The sequence below is a fragment of the Vanellus vanellus genome (genome assembly GCF_965231255.1).
Source record: "Vanellus vanellus genome assembly, chromosome: 1".
Lineage (NCBI taxonomy): Eukaryota > Metazoa > Chordata > Aves > Charadriiformes > Charadriidae > Vanellus > Vanellus vanellus.
Window position 1 is genome coordinate 89,943,006 of NC_138905.1, and position 20,465 is coordinate 89,963,470.

The 20,465-nt window shown below is 48.8% G+C and overlaps 1 protein-coding gene across 1 annotated transcript in view; it reads right to left on the reverse strand.

The window, feature by feature from the left end:
* Positions 1-248: 248 nt before the first annotated feature.
* The window catches only part of SIDT1 (SID1 transmembrane family member 1), a gene marked incomplete at both ends in the record, with an annotated part of 51,608 nt that continues 31,391 nt past the window's right edge, over positions 249-20,465 (reverse strand). Inside the window, 17 exons of the mRNA XM_082481970.1 lie at positions 249-311; positions 1,273-1,386; positions 2,130-2,240; positions 2,577-2,682; positions 3,520-3,566; positions 4,683-4,759; positions 5,980-6,088; positions 7,786-7,922; positions 8,632-8,749; positions 9,713-9,836; positions 10,419-10,492; positions 11,165-11,231; positions 11,791-11,864; positions 12,499-12,647; positions 14,292-14,363; positions 18,696-18,739; positions 20,190-20,283. Coding sequence (XP_082338096.1) covers positions 249-311; positions 1,273-1,386; positions 2,130-2,240; positions 2,577-2,682; positions 3,520-3,566; positions 4,683-4,759; positions 5,980-6,088; positions 7,786-7,922; positions 8,632-8,749; positions 9,713-9,836; positions 10,419-10,492; positions 11,165-11,231; positions 11,791-11,864; positions 12,499-12,647; positions 14,292-14,363; positions 18,696-18,739; positions 20,190-20,283 — 1,580 coding nt within the window. The remainder of the gene's footprint in view (positions 312-1,272; positions 1,387-2,129; positions 2,241-2,576; positions 2,683-3,519; positions 3,567-4,682; positions 4,760-5,979; positions 6,089-7,785; positions 7,923-8,631; positions 8,750-9,712; positions 9,837-10,418; positions 10,493-11,164; positions 11,232-11,790; positions 11,865-12,498; positions 12,648-14,291; positions 14,364-18,695; positions 18,740-20,189; positions 20,284-20,465) is intronic.

The window sequence follows — 20,465 nt, forward strand, 5'->3', positions numbered from 1 at the left end:
GGGGGCTGTGCACTGGCCTCAGCCGCTGGGTTGTGCCTGCCCCAGAGGATGCGGTGGGAAAGGAGCAACGTAGTCTTCCCTCCCGGTCCCGCCTCAGTTACCGCAGTACCCCTTCATGCTTGGTGTGGGATGTGGCTCCCCTGCTCCCACGGGGTTGTCGGCCACAGAAGCAGGCTCATTCCCCACAGATACCAGTGGCTCAGTGCCTTTGGCTGAGCAATCTGGGATGTCCCTGTTCCCCTGGGGACTCAGAACACTGGGATCTTGTCCCTGCGCACCACGTCCAGGTCGTCATCCAGGGTCAGCAGCACCTGAGGAGGAAGGCACGAGGCAGCTTCAGGTTTCAGTGGCCAGCCCACAGCTGTGGAGAATGACCAGCTCCTGATGGCATCTCATCACAGGGGGTCTCCACCTGGGCCACATCTCCAGCATGTACAGGAGTCACAACAGCAACCCATATAGATGTGCCAGATTAACTTTGTTTCTGTAATACTCCCAACAAGTCACTCTGGCAGCACAGCCGACAGGTAGCTCTGCCGACAGTGCTGCAAGGACTTGAGCAGGTAATCTTGCCCCAACGATGATGGAGATGCTGCTTGTAAACTGGTCCCTTGTCACTAGCCTCTGAAGAGCCATCCAGGAGGCAGTAGGATAGGAATTGCTTGACCACAGCTCAGGCATTGCAGCGGCCAGGCAGCTCCTTTGCAAACAGTCTGCACGTTGCACAGCTAGGGTTAAGGTCTCCCACTCCACTTCCTCAAAACACTATGCTGTGACCCCATCGCAGGGGATGCCTCCACTTTTGCCACCACACAGACCATCAGGCCTGAAAAGAGGTACCAAGTAGGGGTGCACAGGAGTCAGCTATAGATGTGATGGAAAGCCCAGGAGTGAGCTAAGCTCCACACCAGTGACCCAACCACTTGGGTCAAAGGGAGTAGGGTCCCTTTCTGGGAGGTCCTCACAAACCCGTGAGAGGGTTGGGTCCCACCAGCAGCCCCTCAGCTTCCCCACAACAGCTGCGTGACCCACAGCACCAGAGGGAATTTGAGGCCAGGAAGCACAGGGAGGAACAAGCCAAAGGAAAAAGCCTGATCCCACTGACGAGGAGCATCCCACTGTGAAGCATGTCTGGAGGCAGAGCCAAGCAGAGGTGTTGGGGCATTTCTGTGGGCTCCTGGGGCAGTCACAGCTCCACATGGACAGAGAACGGCAAGGAGGAAGAGGAGAGGGTGAGGTCATGCAGCAGAGTAGACGCTCAGCAGGACTCACCAGAAAGGAGAAGAACAAGGCAGCCGCGGAAAGGAAGTGCCAGACATCATGGTCATCGAAAAAACCCAGCAGGATGCACGGCCGGTTCTTTTCCCGGGACTCTGCTGGAGTCTCCTAGGGGAGCAGGAAGGGAGTCAGGACCTGATATCCACTCACACAGGGCCCTGGCTGGCCACACTGGACCCTCTGGAGATCTCCCTGTCTTAACCCTCCATGCGGGAGCCAGGAATAAGTGCTGTGTTGGCTGGACATGTGGTGAGAGAAGGGCAGGAATGCAGTGTCATACTTAGACCTGGAGATGGATCTGGGGCCACAACCCATGGATAGGGGGATCACTCTGGTCTTCACATCTGAGGTACTGCATTGCAAAAGCTGCACAGCTTCCCCCAGACCACCCTGCAGCAAGCCACTCACTTCCATGGAGATGGACACAGTATCTTGTTAGAAGGCATCCAGCCAGGATTTAAGTGCCTGCCAGGCCATGGAGAGGCCCCACAACCCCAGGCAGGTTATTCTCCATTGGCCATCTGCTCCAGGGAGGAGTCTTCCATCCAGCACCAGTCAGGATTTGCCCAGTTTTGCTTTCAGGTCCTCAGGTCCTCCTCTGTGCCCTAGTGAGGACCTCCGGATCACCTGGGTCATAGATAGTCTCTGCACAGCTCTGAGTGCACAGTCATTTTTGGCTCACCACAGCTTCCCGTGCTCCCTTCCCAGTCTGCTGAAGGAGTTAAGCCCTTTCAGCTCACCATGAGCAACCCGAGACTCTTCCCCAGAGTACTTTTTATGTAAAATGAACAACAGGAAAGAAATATGACAAGAGACAGAGATGGACAGGACAGTGAAAGGGGAACTTTTACCTCCCAGCTGCTGAGGGTCTGGAAGAAGAAGTAGAGGGCGGCTGCCCACACCACTGCTGTGGCCACAATGCAGAACAGGGGGATGGGCAGGAGCTTCTCAGAGCTGCGGAGCTGCAGACAGCGACATAGCCTCACAACGTGCCCAAGTTCTTCCCAGGGGCCAGAGCCATGCATAGGGCTGACACGCGAGTCTGGACGATTTGCATCTGCATCTGGACCATTTGCATTTCCCTGCCCACCCCAGGGAAACACAGACCAGCCACCCCCAAGATGGCTACACAGCATCCTTCCCCAACACCAAAACCTTGTCCCACCCTGAGCCCCACAAGGGCTCCTCCACATCCCTCTGCAGCACCATAGGAACCCAAACTGCAGCCAAAAAAGATGCCCTTCCCCTTCCCCTTTGGAGACAGGCACTCCATGGACAGCCACAGCTGCCTTCTTTACCTTCATGATGATGTAGAAAGCCAGATACAGCAACAGGTTACAGATAAAGATCCCCAGTATGTAGGAGGCGAAGTCTCTGGGCCGATACACCAGCCCAAAGATAGCACTGAGAGAGAGAGAGAGAGAGAGAGAGAAGAAGGGATGTTAGACAGCCTCTTTCACAGGGGACAGAGTACATCCCCAAAGTGACCACCACCTGCTGCTCCCTCCAGGCCATAGGACACAACAACGCTGCCACAGTCTCCCAGTTCCCTGGAGGTAACACACCATTCACCTCTGCTTCCTGCTGAGAAGCAAAGCAGAGCAAACTGGCTCATAGTCAGCTGCTGAAAGCAACTGGAGACCCCAGAGGACAAGCAAGGGCCGTGGGTTGCTTCCAACTCACAGCCAAACACATCTCACTCAGTAGGAGCTGGCCCCAGATCTGCACATTTAGCAGAAGGCATGTCCCTGAGAAGCAGCTTTAGTGAAAAGCAAGAGCCTAGGGAAATGGTTTTAGGTCTCATCCAAAAGCTGATCCCTCCATCCATGTGATTACTGCTGAGCTATGCTCTGTGACTAACGAGAGTCTGTCAAGTCTCTTGCACCTTGGCTGCACCAGAGACCCCCCAACTACGTGGGAAGCATGTGTACAGCACAACGCAGCACCGCGGTACCAGGCCAGCCCTACACAAACTCGCTCAGAAACGAGCCATGAGACAGCACCAGCTGGAAAGCTTAGGGATGCCTCACGTAGCTCTATAGCGCTGTGCTGCACTGCATCCTATGGATCTGCCTACCATTCAGCGCTCATCGGATCCAGCTCCTTACCAAAACATGTCAGAAAGGCCTATTGCTTAGACACTGCTGCACTTCCCCATCACTTCAGACCACCTGTGTGTCAATACTGAATCCTGCTGCCCACGCGCACAAATATGCAAGGCACCCACACCCCACTACTTACAAGGACCAGTTGACCAGGTTTCCAACAATGAGCAGCACCATCCTGTCCTGAAGAGAAGACACTGATGGTCATGTGAAAGCATAAGGAAATGCAAAAAGAGGCCTTTGCCTCAGAAATTCAGGATATCATGTGAGGATTGAGTCTGGCTCTGAAGTTTGCTCTCTGGGAGCTTTTGCCAGATGAAAACCACTCTGGCCCTTACATATTTGAGGAAAATATTGCAAGAAGGAGACTAAACATCTAAAAAAGGATGAGCCCAGCACTTAAGGATCAGCCTCGGGAGGTTCTGAAAATACTTTGACTGTCTCCACTGTTTTTCTAGTTAGATTCCTTCTCTCCCACCATTTTACAGAAAAATTATTGCACAGAGCAAGGATGTGCTTGAAAGAGACAGCAGAGGAAGCTTTGGATAGCATCCCACACATATCCACAGAGCCTTTTTTTAACCCATCTCATCGTTAGCTGGGGAAGCACTGTAGCTACAGCAGGCAGAGGGTTACATCTGTGGGGCACGTGCATTTATGCTTACAGCTGCTTTCATGATGTAGTTATTTCAGGCCAGCCGAGCTTACTTTATGCCTGAGTGCACCAAGTTTGCTTGCAAAACTCGTTCTGACACTTATTCAGAGATGGAAGAATAATAAAAAAAATAATAAAAAGGATGTTCATAGTTAAAAACTTCATTTGGCTTCAAGCCCTAATTAGCACGCTGTGCCAAGAAGAAAGTTATCAGTAGGACACAAGGTAACAGCTACTGTTTCTTATTTTTTTGCTGTCTGCCCTGAGGTGCTGTAGAAATAGCAATAGCTGTTGCTTAAGCCACAGAGCCAAAATAGTCACTGCCTTCCCCAGAGAGGCTGCACTGCACAGAGCCTCATACCCATTCCTTTAAACAGACGCCCCTAGAGAGCAAGAGCAAAGGCAAATCCTATCATGCTTATAGTGCCTTTGCTCTGATGTTTTTATTCACCAAGCTTGAGATGAGGGGAGGCCTGAGAGTTGGGGGTAAACTGCTCCAGCAGAGATCTAAGCTTACCCAAACATTTTGGGGGAGGGGAAAGAAAGGTGGCAGGGAGCATCACTTTTTCACATAGCCACACCTTCTTCCACTGCACATTGCCTAGAAAGTGCTGAGAGAGGTGCTGAAATGAGAAATCACCTACCATGTACATCGGTCGACTGCACTGCTGGATACAGTCTGTGTACAGCACCATCGCTGCCCGTCGAAATATCCCCAAGTCTGTCAAAGAAGAGGAGAAAAAGCCACAACAGCCAGCAGAGTGAGTGCCAAAATGCCTACAGGGGGAAGATGTAGATACCCACTGGCTGACAACAGAGGACCCAGCCTGTGGATGGTCAGGGTGCCAACAACGATCATTTCTTGCCCTTTGGGAGCAGTCTGTGCTGAGCAGCAGGGCAGCCACTACAGGATGTGGATGGCATTTGACCAGAGTGGCAGGTTTAAAAAAAAATTAATAATTAAAAAAAAAAAAAATCACCCCCTTGCCACTGGCACTGCCCAGAAGTCAAATAGGCCCTGACAGTAGGCATAAACAGGCTGGCTTTGCAACCACATCTCTGGAGTACAGATGTGTGTGCAGGAAGGGGAAAAGCACCTTCCACAGAACAAGCTGCCAGAAGGAAGAAACAGCAGAAACTCAACCCTCAGCCCTTAGAGGGGTTTAGAGAAGCAGAGCACACTCAAGACACTTCTGCTCTCAAAATCATTGCAGAAGCTTCACTGGAGAGCCATCAGTGGCAGTGGGCATGGACAGACATGCATGCACACAAACACCCCTCTTCAACAAATGTGGAGCTTGAAAAGGCTCCTGTGCCAAGATCGGAGCTCTCCTGTGCTATGGAACCCCCTCCTACCAAGGAAGGGGACTGGCAGTGCCACCAGCAAACTGACTTCACTTCTCAATAACCAACCCCAGGTGGCACACGAGCCTTCCTCCCCACACACATCCATGCATCCCCAGCTACTATACTGCCACTCTATCAGTTCAACAGAGAAAAACGAGAGCTGCTGACAGTTACCTGAGTCAGGGCCATCTGAGGCAGACAGGAGCAGGACAGGAAGGAGAAATATGTTTGTAAGCAGAGCACAAGAACCAGGTTCCCCACCAGACCCTCTCCCCCCTCAACCCATGATGGGGTTTTATGTAGCTCTGAGCACAGCTCTAGGGAGAGCTGTAGCTGTAAGGGCAGGCTCCATCAGAGCTCAGCTTCTCTGCCACCACAGAGCAGCCAGGTCCTGCTGACTCCCATGCATCTGTGAAGCAGCAGCAGCAGGACTTCAGAGGCCAGGAAGAGATGGATGAGAGGACAGGATAACCCAGAACACAAGCACAGGCCACGGGACTGTGCTCACAGATGTGCTGCATAGATGACTCATGCAGGTAAGAACAGGAGGCACCTGCACACCTTAGACCAAGATTGTTCAGTCACAGCACTTACCGATCTTGAAGCGGCCCATGTAGTAGATCTGGGTGCTGAGAGCCAGCGAGGCCAAAACATGGATCATTGAGAAAATAACCCAAAACCACATGTCATTTTTCCCAAACACCTGAAACAAAGACATATTAAAAGCAAACTGAGACCTGTTATCAGCAGGCTAATCCTCTCCTGTCCTATATCACCATGGACATTAGACAACCTCCCTGAACATGGAAGAGAAACCCCTGAATTTTCCAACCTGAAAACAGATCTATAAATCCAGAAAGTCCAGAGAAGCAAAAGGAGTTCAGCATTCTGGAGAGGAAACCATTCTTTCTGAATGCCCCTTCAGACAAGGATGGCAGCTTGGAAAGACAGCAGCTGGACCAGGGAGCAGAAACACAGAGACTCCCCATGCCGAGAAAGCACTCTCTGCAGAGCTGGGCAGCAGCTGTCTGGCCAGGAGTTGGATTTTTACAAAGGCAGTCAGGGAACCAACCGTTACTTTAACAAGTGCGCTGTAGTAGACCAAAAAGGACAAAACTGCTCTGCAGGCAATTGCTCCTATTGTACACTTTATTTAAGGACTGGAAGTGACCTACAAATGCAGGTTAATGCTATATTAAAACCTTATTTTTCCAGTTACACATTAAGGAGTCCAGAAACTCTGATTTGCCATCAGGCTGTGACCACGCACTACCCTCCCCTGGGGCACCCCACTTGCCTGAACTTTTTCTTTTGTGTGTGTGGGGGAAAGCAAGCAGAAAAGCCACCTCTACATGAATGGAACAAGGGAGATATGCAGCTTATAAGCCCCGCTGAACAGCTTCAAAGCATCCCACAATAAAAGATACAGCATCCCATAATAAAACCCCAGTGTTTTGAACCTGGGTATGCAGATTTACCACAGCTATCAAGAGATTATTGAAAAGTCCCAAGTTCACCAGCTGCTCCTGCATGCCTTATCTCACAGTATCCTACCAGGAGGCCTTTGCAGAATCAATTGTTATTCTACATTATGTGTGGTAGTTAGGGGCTGACAGCCCACTGGGATCTAGCTGCCAGTTCAAAGCAAGAATTCAATGGATTTTGCCTGGTTACTGCTAAATGAAGAGGAGTTCTTCAAAAGAAAAGAGGCAGAGACCTCCAAAGTAAAGCACAGGCTGGGCTGTCAGGCAAGTCTAGCTCAGTACGAGCAATGCTATGAGCAAATGGACAAAGCTCTGTACCAGTATGACCTCTCAGTGACTACTGCTGCACAAGAGCAATTCTGGTGACTCCTTCTGTTCCAGTGCCCTTCTATAGGCAGGTACTCCAGAAACTTGCCTGGGAGCCCCCGAGCCACTCTTCTAGCCCTGCACCTCTCCACAGACACAAAGGCAAACTGCAGGAGCTGTGCCCAGCAGCACAGAGTTTTCCAAAGAGGAGAAAGAGGCACAAGCAATTAGGTAGAGGATACTTGTCTTGGAAGCTCAGCCAGCCTCATCCCCCTCCTCCAAGGTGAGCCACCCCACAGGAGACCAGCTGCATAATTAGACACAGACACCTGGATGCATAAATTTCTCTTCTTGAGAAGGAGGGCATGTGGTGAGCAAAGCCCAAAAAGGAGCCCACCTAGAGAAAACTGCTGTGCTCTTCCCCTCCCTGCAAGCCGAGGAGAAGGGAAGAGGAAAACCCAAGAGTACTGGGAATTCAAACACTAGCAGCTGCTTAACACGCTCTTATCCTACCCTGCTACTCTCCCCAGTCATTGGCCACTTAAGCTACATTCCCAGCTTTGTTTCCATCTCCTTCCCAGAGAAGCAGGTAGGCAAGAGGGAGCCATACCACTCCAAGGACGGCCAGACAGATGACCACAGCAAACGAGGCATAGGCAGAATAGGCGCTGGCATTGATGTCTGGGTGGCGGGTCTGGTAGAGCTTGAGCATGCACAGTCCAGCGATCATGTACATGAAGGAGGTGTCTGTGGAGGGAGCACAACAGAAACAGTGAAAACAGGTATCGCCAGTAGGCTGAGAAAGCTGCTCTGAGGGCATATAAAGAAGTGCAGCAGCAGGGCCAAAACCAAGGCCAGCAGGCACAAATCCCTGATGCTGCACTATGTTGTGCAGCACTTTGTGCTTTGCCATCTTGCAGCACATCTACCATGCTCTGGGGCAACAAAATCCCAAGGGGCTCAGAAAATAAGTGCCCAATGCAGAAACAGGCAGAGAATCACAAAATGGTTGAGGTTAGAAGGGACCTCTGGAGGTTGTCTAGTCCAACACCCCCTGCTCAAGCAGGGTCAGCTATCAGAGGGTTGTCCAGGACTGTGTCCAGTCAAGCTTTGAATATCTCCACAGAAGAAGACTTCGCAACCTCTCTGGGCAACCTGTTCAGTATTTGACCTCCCTCAAAGTAAAAAAAAAAAAAAAAAAAAAAAAAAAAAAAAAAAAAAAGTCTTTTCCTGTGTTCATATGGAGCCCCAAGGACCCCCAAGGTCTGGAGAGGAGGCTGAAGTGTGTTAGTCCACAGCACCCAAAGCCTCACTGCCTCCTGACTGAGCCCTGGAACAGGCAGATTCCAGGGAGGTTTGCAGGGGTAGAAGGATGAGAAATGCGAGCAGCTCAGCAGCAGACAGAACATGGCAAATCCTACCTTCAGCTCAAAATGAGAAAGGCAACTCAGCTTACCAAACTGAAAATTGGAGTAATTAGGGCAGACGTGGTAACAGGCACTGAGCACCCCTTCCATCATCAGAGCAATACCCATAGCATAAAAGAGACCAAAATGCTTTGGGATCCCATAGTCCTGGAAGAGAGCAGAGCTGTATAGTAAATACCCCCACTGTCCTGATGACAAGCGAGTTTCCATTCTCCATCACTTCATCCCTCCTCACTCCTACACATGTCCTTCAGTCACCACTGTGGATCTGGCTGAGATCTCGTCTGAAAATCCATAAGCAGCAGACCCTTAAAACTGCTAAGGCCTTTACTTGCTACCAAGCCAGTGAAAACAGAGCTGTCTCCAGAAACCACCAGCACCACTGCCCACAGGACTGCAGATTTCCTCCATCCTCTCCCAGGAGTTACCGAAGAGACTGCAGAGGCTCTGGCTACAAGCAGCTCTGCGCCAGAGCTAGAGGCAACCAAATTCTTCTGAGTTATCATAGATAGCTCTATTCCCTCTTGCTAACAAGAGTGCCAAGAAGGAATTCTTGATTGTATAAGACAAATCAAACTTTGCAATAAACAAAAGTGTCTCAGGACTTTCCACACACCGCCACCCCCACTCCTCCCCAAAAGAGGTTTCAGCAACAAACATTCATGGAGCAGGATACTAATTACCAGGCTGCACTTTTCACAAGCCCCATTACAAACTTATGTCTAGCACTTTGTCCACAGGAACTTCCTTCTATCCTTTCTAGAAAGCAGATACTTCTTACTGCCTGTTTCCTCATAACATGGGTCAAGGTAGGGATCCAGACATGCTCCCACCCAGCTCATCCATCCCAATTCTTCCACAGCAAGCACAGGAAGAAAAGCTGCAGCCAAAGGATTCATGCCTCTACTCATCTCCCTGTCTTTGCAAGCCCAGGCTGGGTATGCAAGAACTTAAATGTCCCACCTACATCCTTTTTCAGGGGAGGAAAAAGAGGAAGATCTGATCCTCTGGCAAGGAAGGAAAATGGAAACCCACTATGTCTCACTGGCTTTCAAATTCTTCTTGTCCTTCCCTCCCCTTGATCCAGCCCCATGCAACCGAGTTTCCTACCAGGGTATAGACATCTTTCATTTCCATGGCTCGACGGTGGAGAATGTCTCTGCGCAAGACAATAAGGAGGAAGAGAAAGCCCAGCAGCATGTGGCCCACATTGCTGAGGATGTTGTTGAAGGCACTGCAGGGGAAAATGTCTAAGTCAAGGACAGCACAGCTGGAGACTGAATCACAGGCCACAATAAGCTGAATCCAGTTTACACCCTCCCATGCCCCACATCCTCCACCTTGGCAGCTGCCAAACATCTGCCAGTTTTACATCCTAGATGACAATTCCAGATTAAATAGTTCAACTCTATGCCCCAGTGGATTTAACACTTTCTCTGCAAGATTCCCAACTCTGGGCTTTCTTTGCACTCCCATTTTAGTTCAGAAAAATGCTACACTGAAAGGACTAATTTGAACTTCTTTGCAGAGCTGCTGCTCCTTTGATACAAGTGAAAGTGTCAAAAAGAGCATGGGAGCCCTTCATTGCTGAGTAGTAGGTTTGCTGGAGGAAGAGAGATACCATAAGTTCCCAGGTGCATGTGACTCTGCAACAGAAAGCCACTGCTGAGCGAAACAGAGAGCTGAGTCCTAAACTCTCAGTGGTATGATCAACACAGTTACTCTGAGCCTGGCAAGAATAAAATCCTGACCTAGGCACAGCATGAACACTCAGGAGGCATGAGACAATAATGCAGTGACCGCAGAGCTCACTCACCTCAGCACCCCAAGGGGATGAGCACACAGAAAGTTGTAGTAGCAGATGTCCTGATTGCCTGTCACATTCACTACCTGGACAGAGAGGAGGTGGGAGACCTGATGTTAGCAAATCATCTCAGTTCTGGGGGGTTTGCTGCATGCAAACACTGCATGTACACAAGGTGTACCAGGACACAGCCTAGCTCTAGCACTGGCACAGGGCAGTACCAACATCTGCAAGTGAAGCTTTTAGGTGGGGGACAAGATGTTGCCACAGGCCGCAAACCTGACAACAGTCTTCAGAGGAAACACATTGTGCACTCTCAACCTCACCACTAATGGATCTGCTTGCAGATATCTGAATAACAGCAGGATAGCAAGGATGGGGCAGGGAGAAGGGAGGAGAAATCACTCATATCACAGCAAACCCTCCTTGCTTTCAGTTGTCCTTTAAAGACAACAGCAGATTCCTCCTGCCTCTAAAATGAAACAGGCCCCAAATGAGACATCAGATGAACAGGAAAACAGCTGCACTCCGGCTTCCCAAGCAAAAATAGCAGAACTGCAAGCTCAGCGAGCCAAGCCAGCAGCAACAGTCAGCACATGGTGCAGAGAGAGCAGCTAAGGTAAACTGTGCCTCAGAGCAGAATTCCTGGGTGATCCAATTTTCACTGCGACTGTCATCCTTACATCATGCAACCACAGAGCGCATTTAAAGGCAAGAGGACCCAAGCAAGGTGGACAGCCACACAGAGCCCAACGCACCGTCTGGTAAGTGATGACAAGCTGGATGACTGGCAGGGCATAAAACACTGCAATGGTGATGATGTTCCTGCAGAGAGGAGACCATAGCAACAGTTACACATTACACACACCAATACAATTGGTGCCCACCCGGGACAGAGCCCCACAGTGCTTATGAAAGTGTACACCTCAACGCCTAAGGGCACAGACCCTGGTCTCCCAGCTGGACCTTTATACCTCTGGTTATGATCTTCTGAAGTAGAAGAGCAAACGTGCTAATGCAAACAGGAAGCAAATGCTAAGGGCACAAGACAAACCAGGAAGTGGACCACAAGCTCATGTGTTTGAGTGCCAATTTCTCCCCTTCCCCAGTATGTTCCAGCACACTGGTTGTTACCATACTTTAAAGTGATTATGCAAACCAGAATCCATTGCCAGGATCTCGTGTGCACTGGTTCACAAATGTCCTTATTTGAGGTATGTGGGATCTGCAGGTGTTAGCTGGAACAGGGTCTGAATGTGTAACAGATTGGCTCAAAGAACATCCTTGGGTCTAAAATGTGATTCAGGAGATGGGCATGTGGACAGACTCCACAACCAGAGACTAGGTCCAGAGCTTGGGCCTTACCAGTTTGTCTTCTGCTTACCAGAAATAGATTTTGTATTTTTTGCTGACAATTCTTCGGTCCTTCCTGGACAAGTCTGATAGATAGAGGAACACCTAAAACATTAGTGGGTGGGGAAAAGGGAAAGAAAAAAGAACTAATGAAGACTACAGAAGTCATTAGGAGATCTTGACGTATTTAGACAATAGGCAGCTTGGTGCTATTTGGACCATTTTTTACACAGCGAGCTCGTTGTGTCCCTTGTTTCTGTGGGGAATGAGTTCTGCAAACCCCTCTGATCTTCAGGAATGGCTCTGACCACATGGAGTGGTGCAGGGTGACAGAAAGAGGCAGTTTGAGAGCTGCTACCTTAAAGTCCCTCTGTACACCCACTGCAGTCACACTACTCATAACCAGATAACTACCTGCTATTGCACATTATTTTCTCCCTATGTGTTCCACCTCCTTGGACTTTCTGAAACACTCTGGGCTTCTCCCTCTATTTGAGAAAGTCCCCAATACATTCTGATTTTCCATATTAAAATCACTCATTTCAGCAGCACACTTAGCACAGCAGGAAGACTTTCTAGACTCTGAAAAAGCACTAAGAAGCACATTTAGCTTTATTAGATTAAATCCACCTAAAAGGGAAGCAGAAACCCAAAAACCATGGCAAGTGACTAGTGCTGGTCCTGGCCCAGATGTGTCCATGGCCCAGCACCATGGCCACAGCTGCAACACCAGCCGTACCTTAGTGCGGATAACGTTCTTATCACTTTCAATTTCTGGCATGGTGTCAAAGTCGCTCTCCTCCTCCACAGAGCTGTCTGTGTCAGAACCAGCTGGTGGCCTGTGCTCAGGGGAAGACAACTGACGTCCACCACTGGAGCTTGACTCGTCTGGAGCAGAGCAGGGAGAAGGAAACAGGCAGGGTAAAGGCTAAACCCCTCTATGCCCAGCAACAAGAAAGCTGCCCCAGATATCAGCTGCAACCTGCTGGAACAAGTTGATATGGCCATTTCAGGGAACAAGTTTTTCATGATCACAAATCTTCCTACAAGTCTCAGATATCAGCTAAGAGCACTTTCAAGGACTGTATTCCACCCTCTGCAGCATTTTGGTTTTTCCCCTGCTTTTATTCTATTACTTTTCATCTCTAACATTTTCTACTGTTTACTAGCCTGGGATCTGAAATCTGGAAGTCTGAGACAAGCCAGAAAACTCTAGCAAAAGCAGCAGACTGTTCAGGGGTCAGAAACAGGCTGACCTAGTTAAGCTCCAGATTTTATATAAGCCTTATATATAAGCTTTTCTAAAAATATTGTCGAGCAAAAGACAAAGAGGAAGAAAATCAATTTTTCAAAGCATGCAGAGCATCAGCTTTGCTCATATTGCATGCACAGTATTGGTCACCTGCAGGTCAACAGTTCCTGCCTGCACTTCCCACAAGCTGGCCAAGCTCCCAGCCAGCCCACTGCTCATACCAGCACGAATAACAAGTTTCTTCCTCATTTCCCAAATGCTTTTAAAGCATTTCCCTGGGAATTGGGAAGAGGAGGAGGCTGGTGCTGAAGCCCTCAACTCTATTCCAAGACTTAAATCCTCCTGATTTTTCCCCAAACCTCATGAAATATCAGTTCTGTGTTTCCTTGTCAGGCATTCAGAGACATCACACCTTCACAGTCCAACAACTGGGTAACATCTGGAGTGTCAGGGCTGTCTTTACACCACAGTGAGCAAATGCATCCTGAGCTGGGGCCAAAAGTTACATAGAGCTGCTCTCCTTTCTCCTTTCCCATTTGAGCAGCTGCCTCACACTGCCCTGGACCTATACCATCTCACCCCTAGGTGTCAAATTCAAGGATTATGCCAAAAAGTCCACAGCATTGAGCTATTCAATAGGAATTTCTCCACAGAAGGGAAAATTATTAGTAAGGAGACTAATACATGCTCTGGCAAAGGAAGGCATTTCCCACCATCTCAGATTGGCAGGACTCTTGGGAGGTTTTTTTCTCCTCTGTTGCCAGGGCATGGTTCACCCGTTGACAGCATGACATTATTTCTCCCCTAACAAAACCTCTGGACTGCAAAAATCTCTGATTCGGTCTTGCCTTGTGGCACACAACTCTTCAACCTTCCAGTGAAAGGCATGCTTTGGTCTAAAGGCAGGCTTGATGAGCTAAGAAGAGACTTGGTTGAAAGGGACCTTTATCAGTCCCTAGTCAACCTCTTGCCTGAAGCAGCATTGTCATCAACACTTATCAGGCGACTGTGTCTTTGTCTATCTGAGACAAACATTTTCAATGACAGAGTCTCTCTGAGCACCTCTTCCAGAGATTTGCCACCTTTTTGATGTAGATGTTTTGCCCTAAAGTCCAACGTGAACCTCCCAAGCTGCAATTATTTTCTTTTTCAAGTAGTTGCAAGCTGCTCCTAAAGCAGTTTGCAGCTATATTCTCTTCTGGCTTTAAAGCACCTTAAAGTGCCTTCCCCTGCTCCAGACAGAACCCTCCCCATGTCCCCAGTTCTGGAAGATACTGTACCAATAGCACCATAGCTGCTTCCCTCAGGGGTGCTGGCTGTGATGGGGTGTGAAGATGTCATAATCCCAGATCCTGTGATGGAAACAGACCCAAAAGGGACAGTTAGTTTCATGTCAGTGCTTCGAAACAGATGTCTGTTCGAAGAGCTGGAGGGGCTTGGGAAAAGCAGTATTTCTCCAAACAGATGTCCATCTCCCTCTAGAGCACACCGTGCAAAAGGGAAACCCTTGCTTTGCAACATGAAGCAAGCCCATTCCCTTCAGCCTCCCCACACAGGCTGCCAGTTCAGCTTGCAAAAGCATGAGCCTCCCTCCAGCACTCTGTAGGGATCACATTATGGGGCTGCAAGACTTGGCAAATTCTAGAGCAAGTCTCACGATATTCAGAGCACCCTTATGAATTTCTAATTTTTCTCCTTCCCATCTTTACACACTGATCTATTCAAATATTGCTAGCTCCAGTTATCCCTGGAAGATTCATAAACAGCCTTTGTCAAGACAGCTGCTACATAGTTTAACCAAGCAAAGAGAAAGCAAAAGTGCTCTGTGTAAAAAAGTGGTCACGGTCTTGTGCTGATAACAAGAGGGGCAAGCTTTTGAGGGCTGGGAAGTCCTTGCCTCCCGCCCACACATCTGAAGCAAGGAGGGCTGCACATCCCCGTCGGGTTGCACTGGGACTTTTCCTCATCTGGCTTCACATTCTCTCTTTTTGCCTGGTGCCTGTTTGATTCCCCTGTGGTTCAGCTCAGCTGCTGAACTGGCAGCAAACACATCAGGAAACACAGCCAGCTGAACCCCCTCACAGAGGGATCAAACACCTATCTCCCCAAAAGCGAGGAAGCAAGAGCAGGAGGAGCAGGACCACATCTTCCAATGGCAGCAGACCGTGAGACAGGTCCAGCTTCTTGTAAAGCTTCACCTTCATAACAACATTGTGTGACCAGTCAGCAGCGAAGGGACACAGGACATGGGGCAGTATTTCAAGGTAAGCAACCTTACTGCAGCCTGGCAATGGCCTGGCTTCCCAAGCTGCATCTCTGGCTTTCCAGTACCTGTTCTGTCCCAGACTCACAGACAAAGGCAGACTCCTCTTTCCAGCTAGCCATTCCAGGCACTTCTGTAATACCTTGTGTAGGTTTTTATACTATTTCCATTAGCCATATACATAAAGAGCCTCAAAACTTTTCCCTGCCTGAGCCCAATTCCTAGGCTTACAGCAATGACATTTGATGTTTCAAGTCCAAATTACTGCCTTCCTTTCACATGTTCACTGTGCTTGTTGGGCTGTGGGCTAAGACTTGCCCTCCCTTTCAGCTTCTCTACCCTCCTGCTCCATCCCTCTGACAGGGCAATGAATAGCACAGAGGAGTGTCTGAAGAGGACAACATGGCAAGGATTGAGCACCAGAGGGAAGGCTCTGCCTCGCTGCAGCCCCCCACATGACACTGCTTCAGCCCTGACCTGGGATTAGCAGGATATTTTGTAGGTTGCTGCAAAAGCAAGATCTACCTCCTACTCTTCACCTGCTGTGCAACCCTCCCTCTTTTGTGGAAGTTTTTCCTGTTGCTTTAAAGTAATTTGGAAAGCTAGATCACTGAGAAGAGGACACAAGAATCATTTCCCCCTGTTCATGGCACCAAGGCACATGCACGCTTCCTTCTCCCATCAGTCCTGTCCCACAGAGATGCTCCCTCCCTCTTTTAGACCAGGCTTTATGCTCTCAAGTGACTTGTCAACCTTCTCTCCCAAGTAACCAAGGGAATATTTAGATCTGGACAAAGCAGGGAGGCCAGGCAGAAGAGGCACTCTGCCCTGTCTCTAACAGCCACTTCAGACCCAGTTCACCCACTAATTTCAGTCCCACTTCCCAGTGTGCAAGTGAGTCAGCAAAGTAAATGTACTGCACTAGGTGTGGTTCCTCCAGCTATTGCCTCCACCAGAGTGATGATGTGGAATGGGAGGTGTCCCACAGGATTAAAAAAGTTAGCCACAGAAGCTGGGCATAAGATGGATGGCAAGAGCAAAGGGGCACATGGAGCTGCAGGATATTCAAAGACAACAGGCAGAGGAAGATTCCTCAGCACCTCCATCCACAATTTCTTGGTGAAGGAGGGGAAAGGAAAGGGGAGCAGTGATGGAGAAGGCGAGACCCAGGCATACTTTGGAGGAAAACAAATTACAGTGGGTGGGAAGAGGAGAAAAAAATTGAGAGAAAGTTGGTGTGCCCTGGGTGACCTGGAGGACAGATGGAACACCTCTCCTATGAAGAAAAGCTGAGAGAGTTGGTGGTGTTCAGCCTGAAGAAGAGAAGGCTCCAGGGAGACCTTAGACTTAAAGGGGGAAAGTAAGAGAGATGGGGACAGACTTTTTAGTAGGGCCTGTAGTGATAAGACACTAAGGCTAACGCTTTTAAACTAAAAGAGGGTAGATTCAGACCAGCGATTAGGAAGAAATTGTTTACAATGAGGGTGGTGAAACACTGGAACAAGTTGCCCAAAGAGGTGGCAGATGCACCATCCCTGGAAACATTCAAGGCCAGGTTGGACAAGGCTCTGAACAACCTGATGTAGTTGACGATGTCCCTGCTCATTGCAGGGGGATTTGGACTAGATGACCTTTAAAGGTCTCTTCCAACCCAAACTATTCTATGACAGGGAAGAAGCTAGTTACCATTTTATAGGCATCAGACACACACCCTGAAGAGACACAACAGAGAAAGAAACAGCACAAGGGTAGGACATGGTTCCTCCCCAGAGGAAATGACTCTATGAAGATGACATAGAATACAAGGGAGAGGACAGGTCACAGAAGGAGCAGGTGTCTCTGGGAGGAAACCTGTAAACTCTGAAGGAACTGCGCTCCTCTGTCCTTTCACAGGGATACTGTTCAACAGTCCTTCTGCGCAGGAAACCAGTTCTCTGCCCTCTAGGTTGATGCTAAGCACATCATCTGTGCCCTGCAGCTTCTTTGGGAACTTCCCAAGCACCAGAATTTCACTTCCACTTCTGATCAGGGCAGCTTGGAAAGCAGCTTCTAAGCTGTCTTCAGCACTTGAGCCCTCAGCTGCAGCACCAGCAGCACTCTCTGGGTCCTCTGGTCTCACCCAGCTGAGACTGTGCCTCCTTGCCTTAGACAGTGATCCCTTGTCACCACCCTGGAGCTCTTCCAGGGCCTCATACAGGTCCCTTCATCTTCCCCAAACTCCAGAACACACAGGCTCTTCCCATTTCTTCAGTGCCCAAAGACCTGCTGTTGTCTCGCAGCAGGATCCATCCCAAATGACTTAAAAATAGAATATTTTTAAGCACATTTTTACAGTCCCCTACTCATTTGGTTGTGAAGAAAACCTTTCACACACATTCCACACACAGGGATGCCTGTGTGGATCACAGTGGCTGAAGAAGCCACTCCTGAGAAGCCAAATGCCCCCAGGTTCTTGGCAGAAATATTAATTCAAGTAATGCCAGGTCAGAGTGAAGTTCCACTGCTGATCCTTCAAGCACAGCTTGGTTATACTAGCATGCTTACCTGATGGTATGTAATAGACTGGAGAGATTGAAGAAGCTGGGGATTAAAAAAGGGAACCTACCAACAACCTTTCAATGCTGCAAAAACACAACATCCTCCCTTTCCCCAGGAAAGAGGTACAAATGATGATGCCTTTATCCTCGGACCAACGCTTTGAACTACTTCGCAGGCACTAAATATTTAAACAAAATGACACAGCCAGCATCCCACACTTTTCCAGAAAGCAGAAACTCCCAGTGCCCTCCCCCACCTCCGACAAAAATTTCCATCTTTCACTGGTAGCCTCTTAGATGCAGCTATGTTTTTATAACACAGAAATCTGTGGTATGTTGAAACGTGGGTGCAGCATAAAGTAAACTGAATCCAATACCAAAGTAAATAACACAAACACTACTACCTAACTGTATTAGTCATTCATTCACTTGGTTGTCTCCAACTCCCAGTTAAAAACAAATTAAAATTTAAATTAAATTTTAAAATTAGAGACCTCGTGCTTAAACCAGGCAGAGGAAATCTTAAAGCCTAAGAGCTGACAAACTCAAAGTGCCTTGTTTAGAAATGAATAGACCTGGCAGAAGTAACATTAGCCTGTAGCCAGGTCTAGCCAAGGCTTGCTCTTCCTCCACCTCTCTAAAAGCCAGCTCTTCAGGGCAGGGGTCAAAACCAGGTTCAGGAGAGCCTGCTTCAAACACCCTCTCTTGTGAGAGTAGAGAAGCAGCTCTAACATCTTTCATCAGCACCAGAGACTATGTGGTACACGTACAGGGGAAAAAGGCTTGAAGAGACAGAAGGTTCTTGACTGACAGTCTGTCCTTTGCCTGGCCTGGGACCTGTGCTATTCACTTAAAGCTGTAACACAACAGAAGAGAGACCTTACCGTCCTCAGGACTCAATCTTCCAGCCAAAGCCTTCCTCCGAACTCTGAAAAAGAACAGGCAGCACTAATGAGACAGCCAGCAAACCCCATCATCTGCCAGCCATGGCAGGATCAGCTAGGACACCAACAGGCAAACACGGGACAAGCTCTAAAAACAAAGCAAACAAAAACCCAGCAAAAAGAAACAAAGAAACAAAATACTCTTTGGACTAGGCATGGCTCAGCTGTAACTGCTTGCTGTCCACCTCTCTGATTTCCAAAGCAACAGAGGAGGGTTTTTTACCCCCTCAATTATCCACCAGAGGCAGGACAACCAGTTACATGACCATCCCATCCTGCACTGCATGTTGGGAGAGACTCTCACACAACCCTCCTAAACCAAACTCCCCTGCTCAGGAGACCATGTGCATAAGAATCTACTGAAAAGGCATGCATCAGAAAAATGCTTAAGAAGCCAATACCTTCAATGCAGGTGCCAAGCTGGGGTGAGTAAGAAAAAAAAAAAAAACATATGCTCCCAACAAAGAAAAAAATAACTGCGCACACACGCTTAAGTAATTTCCTTGAATTGTTCCAATGAAATATTGTTTCATTGATGTGTCTTGAAGTTTATCCATGCTCCCATCTTGAAATTTTTTTGTTTCAGAGCACAAAACTTTTAAGATCCCCTCTGCTGAAGCAGCTGAAAATTGTCACATTCAGTCTGAGGAGCTGGCTGCTATTTGCTGAAAGCTTTATATGGCTCTTCTCATGCCAACCTTTGCCGAGTAGAGCAGGAAAGAGTGTTGAAGGGGCTTCCCTACTCTCAAGCCTCCACGGTTTGGACAAAGGATTTGCTTAACCATTGTCACTGCCTATACAGGCAGTAGTGATAGATGCCAACAAACTCTACCATCCCCAGCACCTTGAGAGCACCTGCCTGCTGCCCCACCAAAGCTCTCATCCTGTGCTAGCAGTTACATGCCCTATGGGAGGAAATCTTACCTCCCTTTTGGGTTGCTGTCCCCTTCCTGCCACTCCAGTCCTGCTCTCACTCAAGAGGTCTTCAAGATCACCTCCAGTGAGCAACAGGGGATCTTGAGGCAACTGGGAAGAATTTCGCTTTCTCCTCCCCACCCCTCCCTCCCCAAGAGCAACCTGTCATGGTAGTTGTGCACAAGTTCATCTCAGATGTAGATATTCCCCTCAACACAAGCCCAGACATAGAGATCTGGGGCAGCAGAGGCAGGTCAGGAAGGAAAACCAGCACTCTTGGGACTCCAAGACACAAGAGGGTAGAGTCTTAGGTTTTTCTCATTGCCATTATCGCCACAGCAGAGGAAGAAAAGTTTCCTGGCTGATGGTCAGTAGGAGGCCACTGAGTAGTCATGGATTTGTTTGGCTGCTCTGTTGAGATACTTGCTGCCCCACTTGCCCTGAATTCACTGCAGGGTGAGGCATCTCTGAGGATGAAGAGAAACAGAAAGGCTGCTCTTGTAAACCCCTTCGACTCACCTGATATAGTGCACAAAAGCAACCACCACTGAGCCCAGGTAAAAGGAGAGGAAACTCAGGAAGCTGAAGAACATGGCCTGGACATAAACAGACTCTGAGGAAAGAGAAGGCATCAGTCAGCTCACAGAGCAGGGACAGCTCCTCTCAAGAGCCAGCGCTCCTGTCCTGCTCTTCCCAATAGCACCTGGTGACAATGCCCAGCCCCAAACAGTCCTTCAAGACTCATCTGCTTTCTTCAAGAGGAATCACCAGAACCTGCTGCAAGGTTTTCTCCCA